Source organism: Dermacentor albipictus, chromosome 9 (assembly GCF_038994185.2).
Source record: "Dermacentor albipictus isolate Rhodes 1998 colony chromosome 9, USDA_Dalb.pri_finalv2, whole genome shotgun sequence".
Taxonomy (NCBI): domain Eukaryota; kingdom Metazoa; phylum Arthropoda; class Arachnida; order Ixodida; family Ixodidae; genus Dermacentor; species Dermacentor albipictus.
In genome coordinates this window covers 66,137,503-66,153,622 of record NC_091829.1, presented here as the reverse complement: position 1 = coordinate 66,153,622, position 16,120 = coordinate 66,137,503, and the positions used below count along the sequence as shown (strand labels likewise).

General features: G+C 50.3%; 1 protein-coding gene and 1 long non-coding RNA gene across 4 annotated transcripts in view; one reads left to right on the top strand and one right to left on the bottom strand.

Annotated features, from left to right (window-relative positions):
* The window catches only part of LOC139050086 (uncharacterized), a 174,409-nt gene extending 161,845 nt beyond the window's left edge, over positions 1-12,564 (top strand). Inside the window, exon 3 of the long non-coding RNA XR_011508780.1 lies at positions 12,448-12,564. This is a non-coding gene — a long non-coding RNA (uncharacterized lncRNA). The remainder of the gene's footprint in view (positions 1-12,447) is intronic.
* Positions 1-16,120, bottom strand: part of LOC139050081 (phospholipid-transporting ATPase ABCA3-like) — a 98,012-nt gene that overhangs the window by 18,026 nt on the left and 63,866 nt on the right. For all 3 annotated transcript variants that reach the window (XM_070526279.1, XM_070526277.1, XM_070526278.1), the window contains exons 21-24: positions 13,967-14,263; positions 12,494-12,619; positions 8,791-9,048; positions 5,515-5,668 (exon numbers count right to left, since the gene is read on the bottom strand). In XM_070526279.1, coding sequence (XP_070382380.1) covers positions 5,515-5,668; positions 8,791-9,048; positions 12,494-12,619; positions 13,967-14,263 — 835 coding nt within the window. The remainder of the gene's footprint in view (positions 1-5,514; positions 5,669-8,790; positions 9,049-12,493; positions 12,620-13,966; positions 14,264-16,120) is intronic.

Below are 16,120 nucleotides of genomic sequence, written 5' to 3'. Positions count from 1 at the left end.
TAAAGCAGCCTTGCGATGAATATCACGCAAAGAACCAGAGTAGCTTAGGCGGCTGAATAGCATAGCCTTCTCCTGGTACAGTTATATGTTTTGGCTCCAGCAACAATGCGCCTGGATTTTGGTTGCCGGGATTTGTTCGTGGCGTAACGTCAACAGAAAAATTCGAGGACGCTTAAGCTTCGCCTTCAAGTGTGGAACGCGACAGCGTTCCCGTCGACCCGCCAAGGGGTGTAAGACAGTGGGCTACGGCGCAGCGACTACGCGCCCCGCATTAGACGCGGTGAGCGGCGAGCAGTGCCGCGTTTGGCGCGGAAACGAAACGTGCGCCTGAGCAAGCGACGCACGCCTGAGCCTTAGAAACAGCTCGTTTCTAAGGCAACACCGCATTCACTAGAGACGCTTTTGTACCGCTTTGAAGCATCGAACTCGTGGCTGAGTGGTAGCGCCTCCGTCTCACACTCCGGAGACCCTGGTTCGATTCCCAGCCAGCCCATCTTGCAAGTTGTTTTTTATTCATGAAGTGCCTGCTGGGATTTATCGCTCACGGCCAACGCCGACGACACCGGCTTTTCTGCGACACGAGCTCCTTAACGCTGTCGCGTTAAAACTGTCATGAAGAGGCTACAAGCACTCGGCAAAGAGAAGCGAACAGTGCACACGTGCTTTCGAATCAAGCATACAACATGCAGAACAGCGTACGTTTCAATACAGAACAAGCTCAATAGAAGCATCCGCGCCACATAATTGATGCTAAGTCGCTCCTGCGCCTTACATGAAATGTGAAGCACGTAGCGTTCCCCGCATACGCTTCCCGGTAAAGATTGCTGTGGCACAAACTGCCGCGGCGATGGCAGCTTGCGATGTGGGGAGTGACGCCCCTAGCCTTTCCTTTGTAAAATGATCATCCCATCAACTGATTTCAGCGTCGTCGCAGCACCGCTAAGGGTGGTGGCGTGCTGTCAAAATTACCATTACTCCAATATAGCATTTCTACCATTACTCTAGAGCCACGAAATCATTGCATGCCCCCGTCAGCAGTTGTGGTGGTGGTTTCCAACAGCTTCGATGGACATACAATTTCGCAGTGACGGGATGGCGGGTCAATTTTTGTTGCAGTTAAAATGAAACAGAAAGCCGAACCAGTCATTTCCTTGATAAAGAACAGCTACTGCTAGAACATTTTTTTAAACAGCAGTGGGGAGGGAGGGGGGCGGGGAGGCGCTTTTGTACCACGACGGCGCAAACCCAGCGGAAACCACTACAGTTTGATGTGGTTGTACTAACGCCAAGAAAGCCAATTGAGCTGAGGAATTCTATGCAACACTGCCAACCTCTCGGCTTAACATGGTGCCCTTCACGCTGAATTACAGGAGCACTGATAAGATTTTTTTTTCGGATAGCTGTTGATTCTATAATTACGGTACGAAATTGAAATTAGTCGAGAGTGCCACAAATAAATTATTGCAGCGCCATAAAAACGACTTTTTCAGAACGGGCACCAAAGAAAGCGGTGCTTTGGGCATGAAAGGGGCAATAGTACCATCCACCGAGAGTGTAGACGGCGGTCACGTGGTATCACAACCGACTAAATGACATGCCAGCCATCCTGGGTGGTGGGGTGGGATAAAGGGCACGTAATTAGCATGTCGCGGGAAGCTGCCACATTTATCATTCCAACCACATGCTTCTTATGATAGCGCAGGGGGATCACTCTTCCCCTCTTCTCCAGTAGAGTGCAAGACATGTACAAGAAGCTATATCGAAGCCAGTTTTATTTATTAATATTATTGTGAAGGAGCACGTCACCAGGGGTATACCCTTATTGTCGTATTGCAGTAAGGGAGGTCGGATCCTGTATCCCGTGATCAGTGACGCTCGAGGGAGTTGCCTCTATGGGGATGCTGTACTACCACTACCAAAAATCTTGACGAACTAGATGACGTCAAAACAATTTGTTAAAAGTAGAACGCCATAGTATTCAAACATCTCTGACTGTTTGTCACGCTTCTCGGCAACTGCAGCTTATGTAACCGTAACGTTTACCGGGAAACGCTTTCGGCGAAGGCTACGCGCGAAGGCGAGCTCTCTGGCAGGAACGCGGACTCTTGCATGGGCCGATCCCGGAGGTAGTGCACAGCCCCGCCAAGAAAATTGCATCACTTTCAGGTTTCTGTTATTGTTTCGCACTTCTGACGTTCAAGTCTGAGAACACTGACGATATGACAGCGGGGTGTGCCGTGCAGTTGTTGCTCTTGATTTCATTAAAACGTACAATACTTTGAAATCAGCACTCACTTTATTTGCGTAGCCCAGCAATGACCCCCCCCTCTCTAGTCACTATTACGCACGCGCACTGCCCTCCGGCTTCTCCTCTCCCGCCATTATCTCGGCATGGCTGCTGCCGCCATCATGACACGCTGCGCGGTCACACGTCACACCGACAGCGGTCCCGGGTTCCTTTTTTTTAATTTTATTTCGCCAGCCGAAAGGGGGAAGGGGGACAGTTATCATTTCCAATGCCTCTGCCCCATTGTCAAACTAAATGCTGCACGCAACAGCCACGTCACATCTGGGAGGAGCTTTGCGCCGATCCTAACTCTCTTGCATGCGTAATCAGGCGAACTACAATTCAAATTTAAGTCGGATATCTCGGAGCACAGAGAGGCTAGAAGAATTCTTCCAACTGATATTATGTAGAAACACGACTGCATCTAACTTCTCAATACAAACATACCTACTTACTGCAGTCAACAATAGGTTAGTTATTCCATTTTAGGTAAATGGGCTGCTGACAGCGATAATTATCGTCTCACTTTGTGTCCCCCTGGCAACATAACTTATTTGCGCAGGTGGTCTTCGCGTGCCTCCCATTGCCCAATTTTAAGAAAACCATAAAGCCTAATTTGAGCACCCGGTAGAATATACGAGGACGCAGCCAATGGTATTCTTTGAGCAATGACGTCCCGCACCAAGAGAATTTTTTTTTCATAATTAAACCATCGATAATCAGACGAGGGTAATCGAGTAACATTTTAATTTCTGAATTGAGGGCGCTAACTTTTTATGCAAGAGTAATCTTTGTGTTTTAAAAAAACATACCAGATTCGGCTGTTTTCAGTGGGCTATGTCTCGCGTAATTATTGTTTCCCGCCTTATAAAGAAAAGCGCGCGAAATACGAAAATAACCGCAGGATTACGCGTGCGTGCGCCGCGACACCAGCGGTACCTGGCGTTACTCGGAAGAATTAACTTTGCTCACTGACTGGCTCGACTGCCACGTGCAAAGTGGCGAGGCATACGTATATTGGCGTTGGTCACTGCGAACGGCAAGCTGCCTTTTTTTTTTTTTCGTGTGAAGAGCGAAGCCAGTGCAGTGCGTTGCGGCTTTGTGGGGGAGGAGAAAGGCATTGTGCCACGCTGAGAAAAAAAATGGCTGTGGCTTAGGTAAGGTTAAGCCCAGGATGCGAAGCATACTAGCCTTTATTTTAGTTGTTGAACCACTGTTTAGCCTGGTGAACTGCTGTTGCTTGGCTATATTTGGTTCGGCTAGACGAAGAAACAACTCATGCATTACTTCTTCGCCTTCAAGAGTGGAACGCGACAGCGTTCCCGTCGACCCGCCAAGGGGTGTAAGACAATGGGCTACAGGGCAGCGACTACGCGCCCCGCATTGGACGCGGTGAGCGTCGAGCAAAGCAGCGTTCGGCGCGGCAACGAAATGTGCGCCTGAGCAAGAGACGCACGCCTTAGAAACAGCGCGTTTCTAAGGCAACACCGCATTCACTAGAGGCGCTTTTGTACCGCTTTGAAGCGTTGTACTCGTGGCTCAGTGGTAGCGTCTCCGTCCCACACTCCGGAGACCCTGGTTCGATTCCCACCCAGCCCGTCTTGCAAGAGTTGAGCCGAAGCCACTTCTCCTCTGTCGTGACGTCACGGTGTCAAGTGATTTCATGGTCACCGCCGCGCCTGAGGAGCTGGGTTGAGCCCTCGTAATATGCTTCGCATAAAACTGAATTGTGTGTTTGAAACATGATTAATTATTAACTTTTCCAGTAAATCCCGTGCCTGCGATTGAGTGATTAAAATGTTCGTTAATTATTCTAGTATAATTATGGATAGTTGAATTATGAAAAAAAATCCTCCAGTGTGTGGTACGTACGTACTACGTCACTGCTGACAGTCTACCATCGGTTGAGTCCTCGTATATCCTACTTTTAAAGAGCTTGGCTAACGTTAGGTGGGACACACTGTTTACCCTGGAATGTCTAGCGTTCCACCTCAACAAAAATACTCATTGAACAGCCTGTTCGCCTTCATTTTTGACCACGAAGAGTACAGTTGTTTAAAAAGGGCACAATGAAATGTTATTTGAGCTGGAACTTGATTGTTATCTAAAGTTGTTTATATGGAGGGAACGCAAGACGGGAAAAGGTGAACTCGTTGCGGAGGTTACTGCCCTGCGAGAAGCCTGAAACGGCCCGTAAGTAAAACGCTGGTGATGCGCCCAGCTAATGGGCGGTTCTTCTTCGTTACATTATGACCTCCGCAACGAGTTTGACCGGCCCCGTCTTCCGTACCCTGTACCTTTACAAGTGTAGTAACGTCACTCGCTTACTGAGCTTTCCACTGAGCTTTCCACAGGGTGTGTCACAAATGCTACTACACGAGGGTTTACGTTGTGGTTTTCATGCTTCGATCAGCATCTTGAGGTATAAAACTGGGCGGAGCATAAATTACGACACTCTGGGCGATACAAAGTTCACACCTACAGGAAGGTAACCAAGGTAGGGTAACTATAGGGTAAATAGGGTAACTATGGTAACTATGGTAACCAGGGTAACTAGGGTATTCTCGGTGCATGAAACGCAGTTTCAGAGCTGGTCTGATTGAAGAGCTCTGGAGGGCCGTGCAAAGCGCCCGACTGCGCCGAACGTTGTTTGCCACCGAGACTCACCATCACAGACTGTAAGTCAGTGGCGAGTCCACAAGCAGATTGCCACTGAGACTCACCATCACAGACTGTAAGTCAGTGGCGAGTCCACAAGCAGATTGCCACTGAGACTCACCATCGCAGACTGCAAATCAGTGGCGAGTCCACAAGCAGATTGCCACTGAGACTCACCATCACAGACTGTAAGTCAGTGGCGAGCCCACAAGCAGATTGCCACTGAGACTCACCATCGCAGACTGCAAATCAGTGGCGAGTCCACAAGCAGATTGCCACTGAGACTCACCATCGTAGACTGTAAATCAGTGGCGAGTCCACAAACAGATTGCCACTGAGACTCACCATCGCAGACTGTAAATCAGTGGCGAGTCCACAAGCAGATTGCCACTGAGACTCACCATCGTAGACTGTAAATCAGTGGCGAGTCCACAAGCAGATTGCCACTGAGACTCACCATCGCAGACTGTAAATCAGTGGAGAGTCCACAAGCAGATTGCCACTGAGACTCACCATCGCAGACTGTAAACCAGTGGCGAGTCCACAAGCAGATTGCCACCGAGACTCACCATCGTAGACTGTAAATCAGTGGCGAGTCCACAAGCGAGAGCGCTGCCAAGTAGAGCATCCCCTCGACCACCATGCTCACAGCCTCGTAGAAGCCAGTCTCGTAGAACGGCTCCAGCGGGTAAAGAAGCTGCACCGTGCTGTTATCCTGGCGCGCTGCGAAAAATCATCATCATCATAATCATCATCATAACGATGATCATCGACATCAGCCTATGTTTATGTCCACTGCAGGACGAAGGCTCCTCCAGTGTCTTGCGCCGGCTAATTCCAACTTGCGCCTGCCAGTTTCCCTATTCATCTCACCACCTAATTTTCTTACGCCGAGGCAAAAATTAATAGCGTCCGGTAACCAACACGCGAGTTGTCTTCGTGTCACCTCATACCATTTCGATGGTTTTCACAGCGCGCGCATATCTAGGGAAATAAGGGATAGGCAGATATGTTTGCGCTGTGAACGCCATAAAAAAAATGAACCTCTGCCAAATCGCCCAAGCTTTCTACGCTTGGTCCTCGGACATTTTGAACGCATCGTGAAGGAGCGCATCGTGTACGTACAGAATGCCGTGACGGTCGTCATCGGCGAACGTAGCAGAGGCCGCAGGAAATGCCACAGTTAGAGGAAAAAGAAATGATCGGCTGATCTTGCTCATTGCGAATCTGCGATAAGCGAAGCCTTCTCTGATGTTTTACCGAAGGTGTCTGCACTTCCCTCCTTCACTTTTACACGGCTCAACGCTCTTCGCTAAGCGCGCCGCCGTCTGGTCCCAGTTCTTTCACTTATTTCTCCACACTCGGCTGCTTCTGTTGCCGACTTCGCTTCTAGCCTATTCTGGAACATGCCCAGCGGGGTACGTATACCTATTCTGTGGAATCGGCGAGGAATGTTCACATGACCCTAGGTTCTTATACACTCGGCCAGACAGCAGCCGCAAGCCACCGACAGCAAGGTGGGTGTGCGGGGGGGGGGGGGGGGGTACAGGCTAAGAAAGCTCCGCGTCCTCGCCCATGCTTCTCTCCGGGCGTTTCCGTTCCCTACTTCAGTTCCCGAGTCAGAACAATACTTTTTGTCGTTGTTATTTTACAGGGTAGCTTCCTATGCCTCTTGCTCCAATCGCTTTGCAGGTGGTCGCTGCTGGTTGCTACAATCTTTCCGAGTAGATGACAACATGGGGCGCTGGGTACATGCCTTAATTGGGCCATTGCATGAGTACGTGTCACTGGGTTGCGTAGCCCGAATGGCGAAGCAGAACACGAGGCGAGAAGGGAAGAAATAAGTCGGATACTGAAAATTGAAGGAGTCGGCTACAGCGAAGTGAACAAGTCGGCAAGAGAAGCAGTCGCGTGTGAGAAAAAAAGGAGGTGAAATGAGCGAAATGACATCAACTCGTGCACTTAGCGTACAAGCGATCGAAGCCTGAAAGAAGCGTCGAGCGGAGAAAGAACTCCTTCGATACGCTTTAAGAAGCACGATCGCATCGCCAATTACAAAACGCTTTATCATTACTGACGATGCGTAGCATACACTGCGTCTTGCGAGTCACGGGCTATGATGTCCAACATGAAAAAAAACGACACACGTGTGTGGTACCTAAAACATATATGTTCTTTCGTGTCGCGTTGGTATACCAACGCCACACGAACATATGTTACGCACGCTGCCCCTATACACGGAAACATTTGAGTCGTTGCATTACATTATGGTGATTGCGTTAAAATCGCATACGAAACTGTGATGCATTTGCACCGGTATAGCGTTATACGTCCGCATAATATTTGTTTTGACATTTTCGTAAACACAAAAGAAAGTGTCGCTTATAACCGATTCCCGCCTACCAACCGTTACATTCGGTCGACTTACATGGCCTGATGCGATGGGCCCATCGAATGCACGAAGCTAATATTGCGGTAAGTTTGTGGGAGTACTTAAACAACGTGACGACAATCGTCCCTCGAGGATCAGAGCTGCAATGCCAGAAAGGCACGTGACAGCATGTAAGAAGCATGCGCATGAAGGTATCTGTGAGTCATCTATACCGACCATGAATAGAGCATCGTGTTGATTTTTTTTTTATTTATAAGGGTGACACGGTACTGACTTAGGCATTTCACGAAATGTCCAAGTGAGAGTGCTGACAATAGGTAGTTCGTGAGAATAGATTTTTCATGGCGGTCGAAATTGGCGCAGTAGAAAGCACTGGTGCATTCCGGTGTATTGCATTTTCACGGCTGTTATGTGCCGAAGCGCCGGTCTCGTTTAGTTACATGGCGCCGCGTGTAATACCGTTCTTCACTCTTTTGCCTTCCCGGTCGTTACGTCGACGAGCAGCGACGGTGCACCATTGACGAGGCATCGTCCTTCGGCGGCGCCAGCATTTGCCGCCGCGTTTCTGCGGGGGTTTTCAAGTTTCTATAATTTCAATCCCCAACTTTGTGTTGGAAATAAAGTGAATTGGAATTTAGCGTGCCTGTTGGCTTTCCATTCAACTTCGGATACAGTCTTCTGTGAGAATAGGTTTCGCTCGCTTTGTGTGCAGTGTGTGACGCAAGCGGTAACGGATGTTTCGTTTTGTTCGGATAATGCGTTAGTTTCTCCGTTGGTTCCCTAAAAAACCATCTCGACATAGTTCCACTGTGCTTGTAAACGTATCGCGTTGAAAAACTGATGCCAAGATTGTCCATATGGGATCTGGGATCTCCCTGCGCCCGTTCTGAGCTCCCATATTCTAGAACGTTCCTCGACTCAGCTGCCCTCCTGTCTTAAGAAAGTGGATGGCAGCGCCGTCGCTAGACAAAAGTGGTCGCTGCGCTTCGTTGACACTCTGCGGCAGTTCTTGAGAAGTTTAGCGTCTCCGCCCGAGGGGTGGTGCCATGTGCTCAAACCCGTTAAAGCCCCTTCGTGAAGTAGCGACACTCTCCTCCTCCTCCTTCACTCCTCCTCGTTTCTCCTCTGTTTCACGCTCCCTCCTCGACCATGGCGCCGCCTACACCGCTCGAGCGCAGCAACGGCGCCAACATGCGCTCCTCGCCACTACGTAGACGCTTCTCGAGCGAAAATGGCTCTGAAGCACGGCGCGAGGGCCCACGTGATGCTATTAGGCAAATGGCGACGCGGCGTCGGCCAGAGCGCGCGAGGAGGCGGCGGCATCCTTCAAAGCGGGGCGCTACTTTGATGAGTTTAAGGGGTTCTAAACCCGGTGGAACGAGGGAAGTGCTTCCGGGTCGAGGGTGGTTTGAGAATGCGGGGCCCGCGAGGCGGTTCACCAAAGCCGCCTCACCGTCGCAGCAGCGGGACGTCCTCTCGTCCAACGAGTACTGGGTGTCGCGGCAGGCGACGTCGAGCAGTTCCCCGCCCGTGAGGCAGATGGCGTTGAGCCTGAAGAGCAGGATGACCTTGATGATGCCCCGCACGAGCGCGTACGTGGGGAACCAGCGGCACACGAAGCCCCAGATGAACAGCGCCGTCGACGAGGTGGCCGTCGGGTTGTCCTGCGTGAGCAAGCTGAGGATCTCCACGCCCAGCGAGCCCACCATGCCTGCGCGCAGCGGCGCAGCGCAGTGTCCGAGTGAGCAACGAAGAGCCGCAGAAGTGCCCGAGAAAGGAACAAAACGGAGAGTGCCATAGGGACTGAACGCGGTGTAGTATTCTCAAGAGCTTGAGGACTGCTAAGAGAAAGAACAGGAACGGTCATCAAGGACACTGCCGGAGCACTATATTTGCAATTGCTACAATATCCTCTGGAGGTTGCCGTAAAGAGGATTATAAGCTATACTACAGATTACAGATTACTGAGCATAGACTATAGAAAAGACTGTCATAAGGCAGGCTCTATAAAGCAGATTACTCAGCGTCGTGTAAGAAGCAGCATTGTAAGCAGCAGCTGATTATAGGTGTACCAGTATGATATTCTCTGCATGTTTGCTTGCGTTGCACGAAGGTGTTAGCCGTTTAAACTGTATAAGACAGGCTAGCAAGCATCGCAGCACCCTGACTAATTTTCTAACTTCTTTTAAAGTCAACTAAGTTGTTTCAAATAATCAGTTTCGCTACCGCGTGGAGTGGACGCGTCATGACGTCATGATGCATTAGCTCGCTCGAGTCCCGCAACGGAGGGGTTTAAATTAACTTTAGAAAGTGGCGCGCGCCCTCGTGCGGCCGCCGGTAGGGCTTTATGGGAATCTTGAGGGAGGGCGCCTCGTCGTCTACTTGCTTGCGGCCACCCCCGTGGGATGTGCCTCATCTAACTGGAGTCAAGTCTTTCTTCTACCGTCTTCGCTAGGCGTAGCCACAACAGGTTGGAAAGATAAGCGCGTCCCAGTGGCCACAAAATGTCGTGTGGGTTCCGCAGCCTTCACATCTCCGCGCCGTCGGTGCACCGAGTAGGTGTCACCGAGTAGGTGCACCGACACCTACTCGGTGACACCTACTCCTACGGTGACACCGACACCTACTCCGGAACCCGTTCATCGCCTGTCTGGTATATGCAGCGAGCGAAGTGCGTGAGTCGTGACCTGTTCTTCCTAAACGCATGAAACATGCAGCTATACGACACACTGTCCGGGAGAGAGTCGCACGCGTGCAGAACGCGGGGGTAGGTATTGCGCTGCCATACTTGGTTGCATTACGGCAATCTGTGTGCGCGGAGACATTCCGGCAGAAATCACGTTTAAAGTTATCGGGCGCGTCAATGGTTGCATATGGAACTGTTAGCCGTGTGTGTTATTCACTGGAAGGCGGCTCGTACCGGTTGAAATGCCGAAAATGTTATTTCGAACAGTATGTGCCTTTCGACATGTTTTGCCGAGTTGCCGGAGACCACGGACGGATTGCATATAAACATTTCCTGCCACATGCGCTTTCTTCTAAGCTTATACTGAGAAATGCACCTTGGTGTATGCTGCTATAACAGATACGAGGTTCCTGAGAGTGTCCTTTTCTTTCTCTATCTGTACGAGCACGCGAGAGCGCACTATTTCACAAAATGCTACGCCACCCCGATTGATTGCAGTAGCCGTCTGATAATGTTTACAAGTCTTTCACGTGTTTCGCGAGCACATAACTTCTGAGGCGTTTCACACAGAACGGTGGTTGCGTCAGCAATCGCAGCCGAAGTCCCCGTGAAAAAATTGGAGGACGCTTAAGCTTCGCCTTTAAGAGTGGAATGCGATAGCATTCAAATATCCCCGGATGGCTTTCACGTTTCCCGACAACGGCAGCTTGTGTTTGCTGGGATACGCTGGCGGCGAACGCTATGCACGAAAGCGAGCTTTCTGGATGGAAACGCGGCCTCTTACGTGGGCCGATCTCCTGCTATTGTTTCGCACCTTTGATATCCCTGCCTCCCTGCCTATCCCTGCACTTTTAATATCCCTGCCTATCCCTACTCCAAGCTAAGCAGGCCGCAGGCGGTCACACTAAGACTTCTGCAAACGAACTCCTACCCAAACCCGGCGTCCCTTAATAGCATATGTCCTGAGATTTATCCGAATTGTTCTTGCGTGGCCTGTGGTGAGGTTGCTACTTTGCCTCACATGCTCTGAGAGTGCGGTTCGCTGTGCCCGAAGTTCACCAAGGAAGAGTGGGACGTGCTCCTGCGAAGTCCCGTCCTTGAGGACCAAATCCTGGCCGTCCAGCCCGCCCGCGATCGGGCCGGCAGACTAGATCTGTCAGTCCCCTCGTGGGATTAGCCGGGTGCGCGTTTTATCGTGCTTTGCTGGACCAAATAAAAGTTTATTCCCTCACTCACTCAGAAGATCTAACGCAAAAGGTATGTGCTGTATGTGTCTCTTTTTTTCATGACATTTGTTTACGGGCTGTCATTCTCAAAATTCCGAGGAATAACTTTGTAAAGAATGAAACACAAGGTATGAGCAACTTTAGCGATAGAAGGGTGGTTGGGTATGCGTGGTCCGGAATAATTTTGCGCGAAGGGATGGTCGACGCCGGACGCCGACGCCGGACTTTTATCGACACGGGCCTCTTAACACTGGTTCCACAAAGCGCTTGTCTTCGTTTCTTCTTGTGTCCTTGTTTTACTGCGCTACACAGATACATTTCAAGGATGACCGACCAACAATCCCATATCGCCACTCTCGTCCCTTAACGCTATCGCGTTGAAGCAAAATAGCGTCACCTGCTGGCTCAACGCATGCCGTGCATAGGACCACTGTCTTCAGACAGCGCGAGCTTGGGCTAGCTCGCGTAGCCACGCCCGCGCGCCTGTAGCTGCGTCAGCCACAGAGACCAATCAGAGCACGTGGGTGTCTGATCGTTTCGATGGCAAGAGATAGTACCGCGCCGGCAATGGTATCTCGGTACACCAGCACATATGGCCTCCAAAACAAAAACCTACCCTCAAAAGTCCTATAATGCCTTTGGCGCCACAGGTGGCGCTGACTTTTCTAAAGCGGTCCAATGTTACCGCTGCCACACACGTGTGCAACGCTCTACTTCGGTCTTTATGAGCAACAGCCTCATGCTAGCACACTGGTACGCGAAGTAAGCAAGCTTTGTTCTATGTCATGACGTCATGATAACGTCGATGACACCATGCCCGGACTTTGTATGAAACTTTGGCATGACATTCAAATGTTTAACAAGTGTTTCTCAACTTTCGTACTTGCTAAGTGTCGTTCTTTGACGTAAACGCGTGTGGTAGAGTTTATACAACTTTGGAATAATGTGTCTATGGTACGTGTTCAAACTTCGCTAATTGCCCTCAGCCAGGCGACTCGTCCACTAATGCAATCGAAGGGGGGGGGGGGGGGGGGTTAATGGAAGCTGAAAATGTCAGCTTAAGCTAGACTCTCCCTATCTTTAAATGGAGAAAATGAGACCTAGGGAGAGGGAACACCTGGTTTGCTGCGCACCGAAGGTGACGGCAGCGCCACCTCGTACATTCTTTTGACGTCACGTTTTTGTTGCCTATCCGCAGGGGCGCATCTCAGCTACGTCGGGGCCTTCTTCAACGTTGCACTCACCTGCGAGAAACAGCCCCAGTGCAAGGAAGGAGAAAGCCCACGTGCTGTTTCGGAACGGCCCGCAGAACAGGTAGGCCAGCGGGAGGCTGGAGAACGCGTTCGCCATGAATAGAACCAGGATGGCCACTGCAGCAGGACAAACCCGTCAGCGGGATCACCAGTTTCACTTAACTGCAATTGAATTGTTGCCTACTCCGCGGAACCATGCGTAGAATTGTTCAGCCACATGTCGCGTTTCCTTTCTTTTTTTTTGCAGCAGCAAAGCTGTATGTGACTAGCCGATTCGTTCGCCCGTCTGTCGCCTGTACGCGGAAAACTCGTTGGGCGCAACCCCATGCGCATGCGCGAAAAAAAAGAGAAAGAGAGGCGCGCGATTGGCTGTGCCAGTAGTGACGTCGTTGCTCCCCGTCGCAGCCGAGCGCGCGCGCAGCAGTTTCTCTCTGGCTCCAAAGTGGGTGGGCCGCGCATCATACGTAATCCTGAGGAGCAGGCAGCTTTCTATCAGCAACGCCGCGAGCATAACCGGGAACGAGCTCGTCTACGCCGTGCTGATGTTGCAGCCCGGGCACAAGAACAGGCTCGTGCAGCCGAGCGCAAGCGCCAACTGCGTACCGAGGCGTACCCAGCCTACCAAGCGGTCGTATAGTGAACCGTAGGGATTAACCCAGTGATAAACACCGGGACCGCACGTTTCAGCTTCGCTGGTTAACCATCTGTACGGAGTGCTTGGGCGGTGATCTTTTACACTGTCTGGTCGGGGAACGGAAAAGAAAGGGGGGGGGGGGGAGAAATGTGCATTACCGCTCACGTCTTCTTGCCCCACAATGAGAATTTGCTGCAGGTTTTTATTATTTTTCTGGCATGGCAAACTTACAGGTGGCCTGAAATGCCACATTTCTTGAAGCCTACAACTCTCGCCAGACAAACTAACTTTATTAGAGGCGGGCTCCCTTAAATGTCAACTTTAACGAAATCTTGGACCGCGAAAAAAACCTAGTTTAGTATAGCGTAAATATGAAGGAACCTCCAGCAAAATTTCGACGTCTGAAATACGAGCGGGCTCGTCCCGAAAATAGCCTCTTTTGATACCGAAACTGAAAAGAAAGGAAAAACGTCGCCATTAGCGCTCGCCAGGAGTGACCCATTACCTATACTTCATGTTACAAGTTATTTGCAGCACTGTGGAAGCTGCAAGACGTCTTAGTCGATAGGAAGGCCGAATGCGCCTCGAGATGTGTACATCCGCGTGGCGAAATGCAAAAAAAGATAATAATAATGCCCGTGTCCTGTGCATACGGGGCACAGTCAAAAGATCCACTCGTGGTCAAAAATTAATCTGGAGTCCACCCCCCCCCCCCTTACGGTGTGGTGCCTCATAATCAAATCGTGGTTTTGGCGTGTAAAACTCGCAGAACTTAGTTCATTTTTCGCGGGTGCTGCGCGTCTACATAGAATTGCGTTCGCAAGGCGTACGGTGATAAGAAATGCTCATTTCCATGTAGCTGACGTAGATGATCAAGGTCAGCGTGGCGCTGTTGCAGAACGCCACGACCACGTCGAAGATGAAGTGGCCCATCCAGTAGAGGCAGCCCGACATGCCGGTCATGAGCTGCAGGTGCTTGAGGCCACTGCACCACTCGACCATGGGCGCGAACACGTGGGTGGCCGCGTAGAAGCTCATCGCCAGGGACACGAAGAAGGAGCAGAGGACCCGCGTGATCAGGTTGCGCGTCGCGAACAGCTCCGACTCGTGGCCCAGGCGCTCGAGACCTGCGGAGGAAGTCGCGTGGGTGGCTAAGCCTAACCGTGCAGCACGTTTCACGGGACCTAGTGACCCTTTTCGCGGAGCAGTTTGCTTTATAGAAACGAGATGGCGCTTTCGGTAGTGCACCACACGTTGCCTCAGCGAAAGCGCACGAATACCAAACCATTGCTTCCTCCGCCCTGCTTCTGTGCCATCAGATGTCGGAACTGCGAGTGGGTATTCACTAACGCACTATTCGCAACTCAAATCAACATTAGGGGGCGCTGCGAAGCCTGACCCGGTCTGGCTACACTGTGCAGTATGGCGGCTTTACGGAGGTCCCCGCGTACGCTTTCCTTGGTGAAAACTTTAAGTTTGTTGCACTGCGATGTTAATTCGCGCTGTTTTGTGGGGGGAGAACGGGTAGTGGACGCCGAGCACCTCATTTTAGTCGGTGCCAGTGCTACAAAGAGTAATTAAGTAGAAGTGGTCGCGCGTGTGTGCAAACCTCCGGCGTGAGAGCGGACCCGCACGAGATTGTGGTGAGAATCGCCGACGCATTCCGGGACCCATCGATCGTGGAGGCAAAGTGTTCGTGCACTGCTGGATTGTCGCAAAAGTGCAAGCACATCTCGGCTGTTTCTCCTGGCACCTTATCCTGGAACATTTGGTGTCGTTGTCAGTCCCTTTAATGTTTCATCTCTACATTGCGTTTCAATGCTGTTCATATTGCAAAGATCGTAGTAAAGTGAACTGTTCATGTGCGTGCACCGTTGTAAGCAGAAGAGATCCTATTATGTGCCGGACTGCAACTTAGCTTCACCTTGTGCTGTGGCGCTTGGGGTTACCTATCACAATACATATCCTGCTTTTTTTCTCTTTTTTTGCCGACATGACTGTTCGTTTCCTATGGCTCATACGTTATTGTTTCACAATTTGTGCTCGAGCAACTGCGTGATATCAGTGGCGACTCAGGCAGAACTCATGAAACCAACTTTTGTTGTCTTTGTTAGTGCCCTTCTTAAAGGGGCCCTGAAACTGGCATGCCGCATAATATAGATACCACGACCACCACAAGCTCTGTTCGCAGGACGATCAGACAGCCGTGTGTATTTATTGGTCTCTGTAAGTGATGTAGCTCCAGGCGTCCATCTCGCGTTTAGAGAGTGCCACACATGCCTGAACCACAAGTAGCAATGTGTAAAAAAAAACTTGACCAGGACCTTGCTACCTTGCCATGCACCGTGTAGCTTCCAGCACACTAGCTGAGGCGAAAGGAGAAAGCAATGCATCAGTGCAATAACTACTAATTCCGCTTACAGGTCAATGATTCGAAAAATTTTTGCAGCAGGCGGTGTCCTTTTGTAGTGAGGTAACTATGATCAGTCGGAAGTGTTTCAGTGCCCCTTTAAGTGTTTGTTAAGTGCTTTAAGTGCATGTTAAACTTTTATGTCACTTACTTTCCATTTATTGATATGTTGATAGTAAGGACAGCTCTATATGCTCTCTGGAGGTCAATAATTATCATTCACTGATGTTAAGTCTGCACAAGTGTCTCCCCATGTTGTATTACCAGTGGTTTAGTTATGCTTCCCAGGACAGCCATTTGCACTGTATTCAACAAACTGGGAAGAAGCATAAATTATGGTACATATACCAGCTGGGGTCATTTGAATCAAACCATTCTTTCAGAGTACTCAACTCTGGTGGCCAAACTTTTTAAATACTCATCGTATTCAGGTTTGACACTGTTCCATGTTACTTCTCATGTTCTGTTTGGCGAGATATACCCTCATATGCTAAAAAGTGCAACAAAAATGGGCTTGAGTAAAACGTACGAGGCAAGTACAGTGAACAAAATATTGAGTGCATGTGGTTTATTT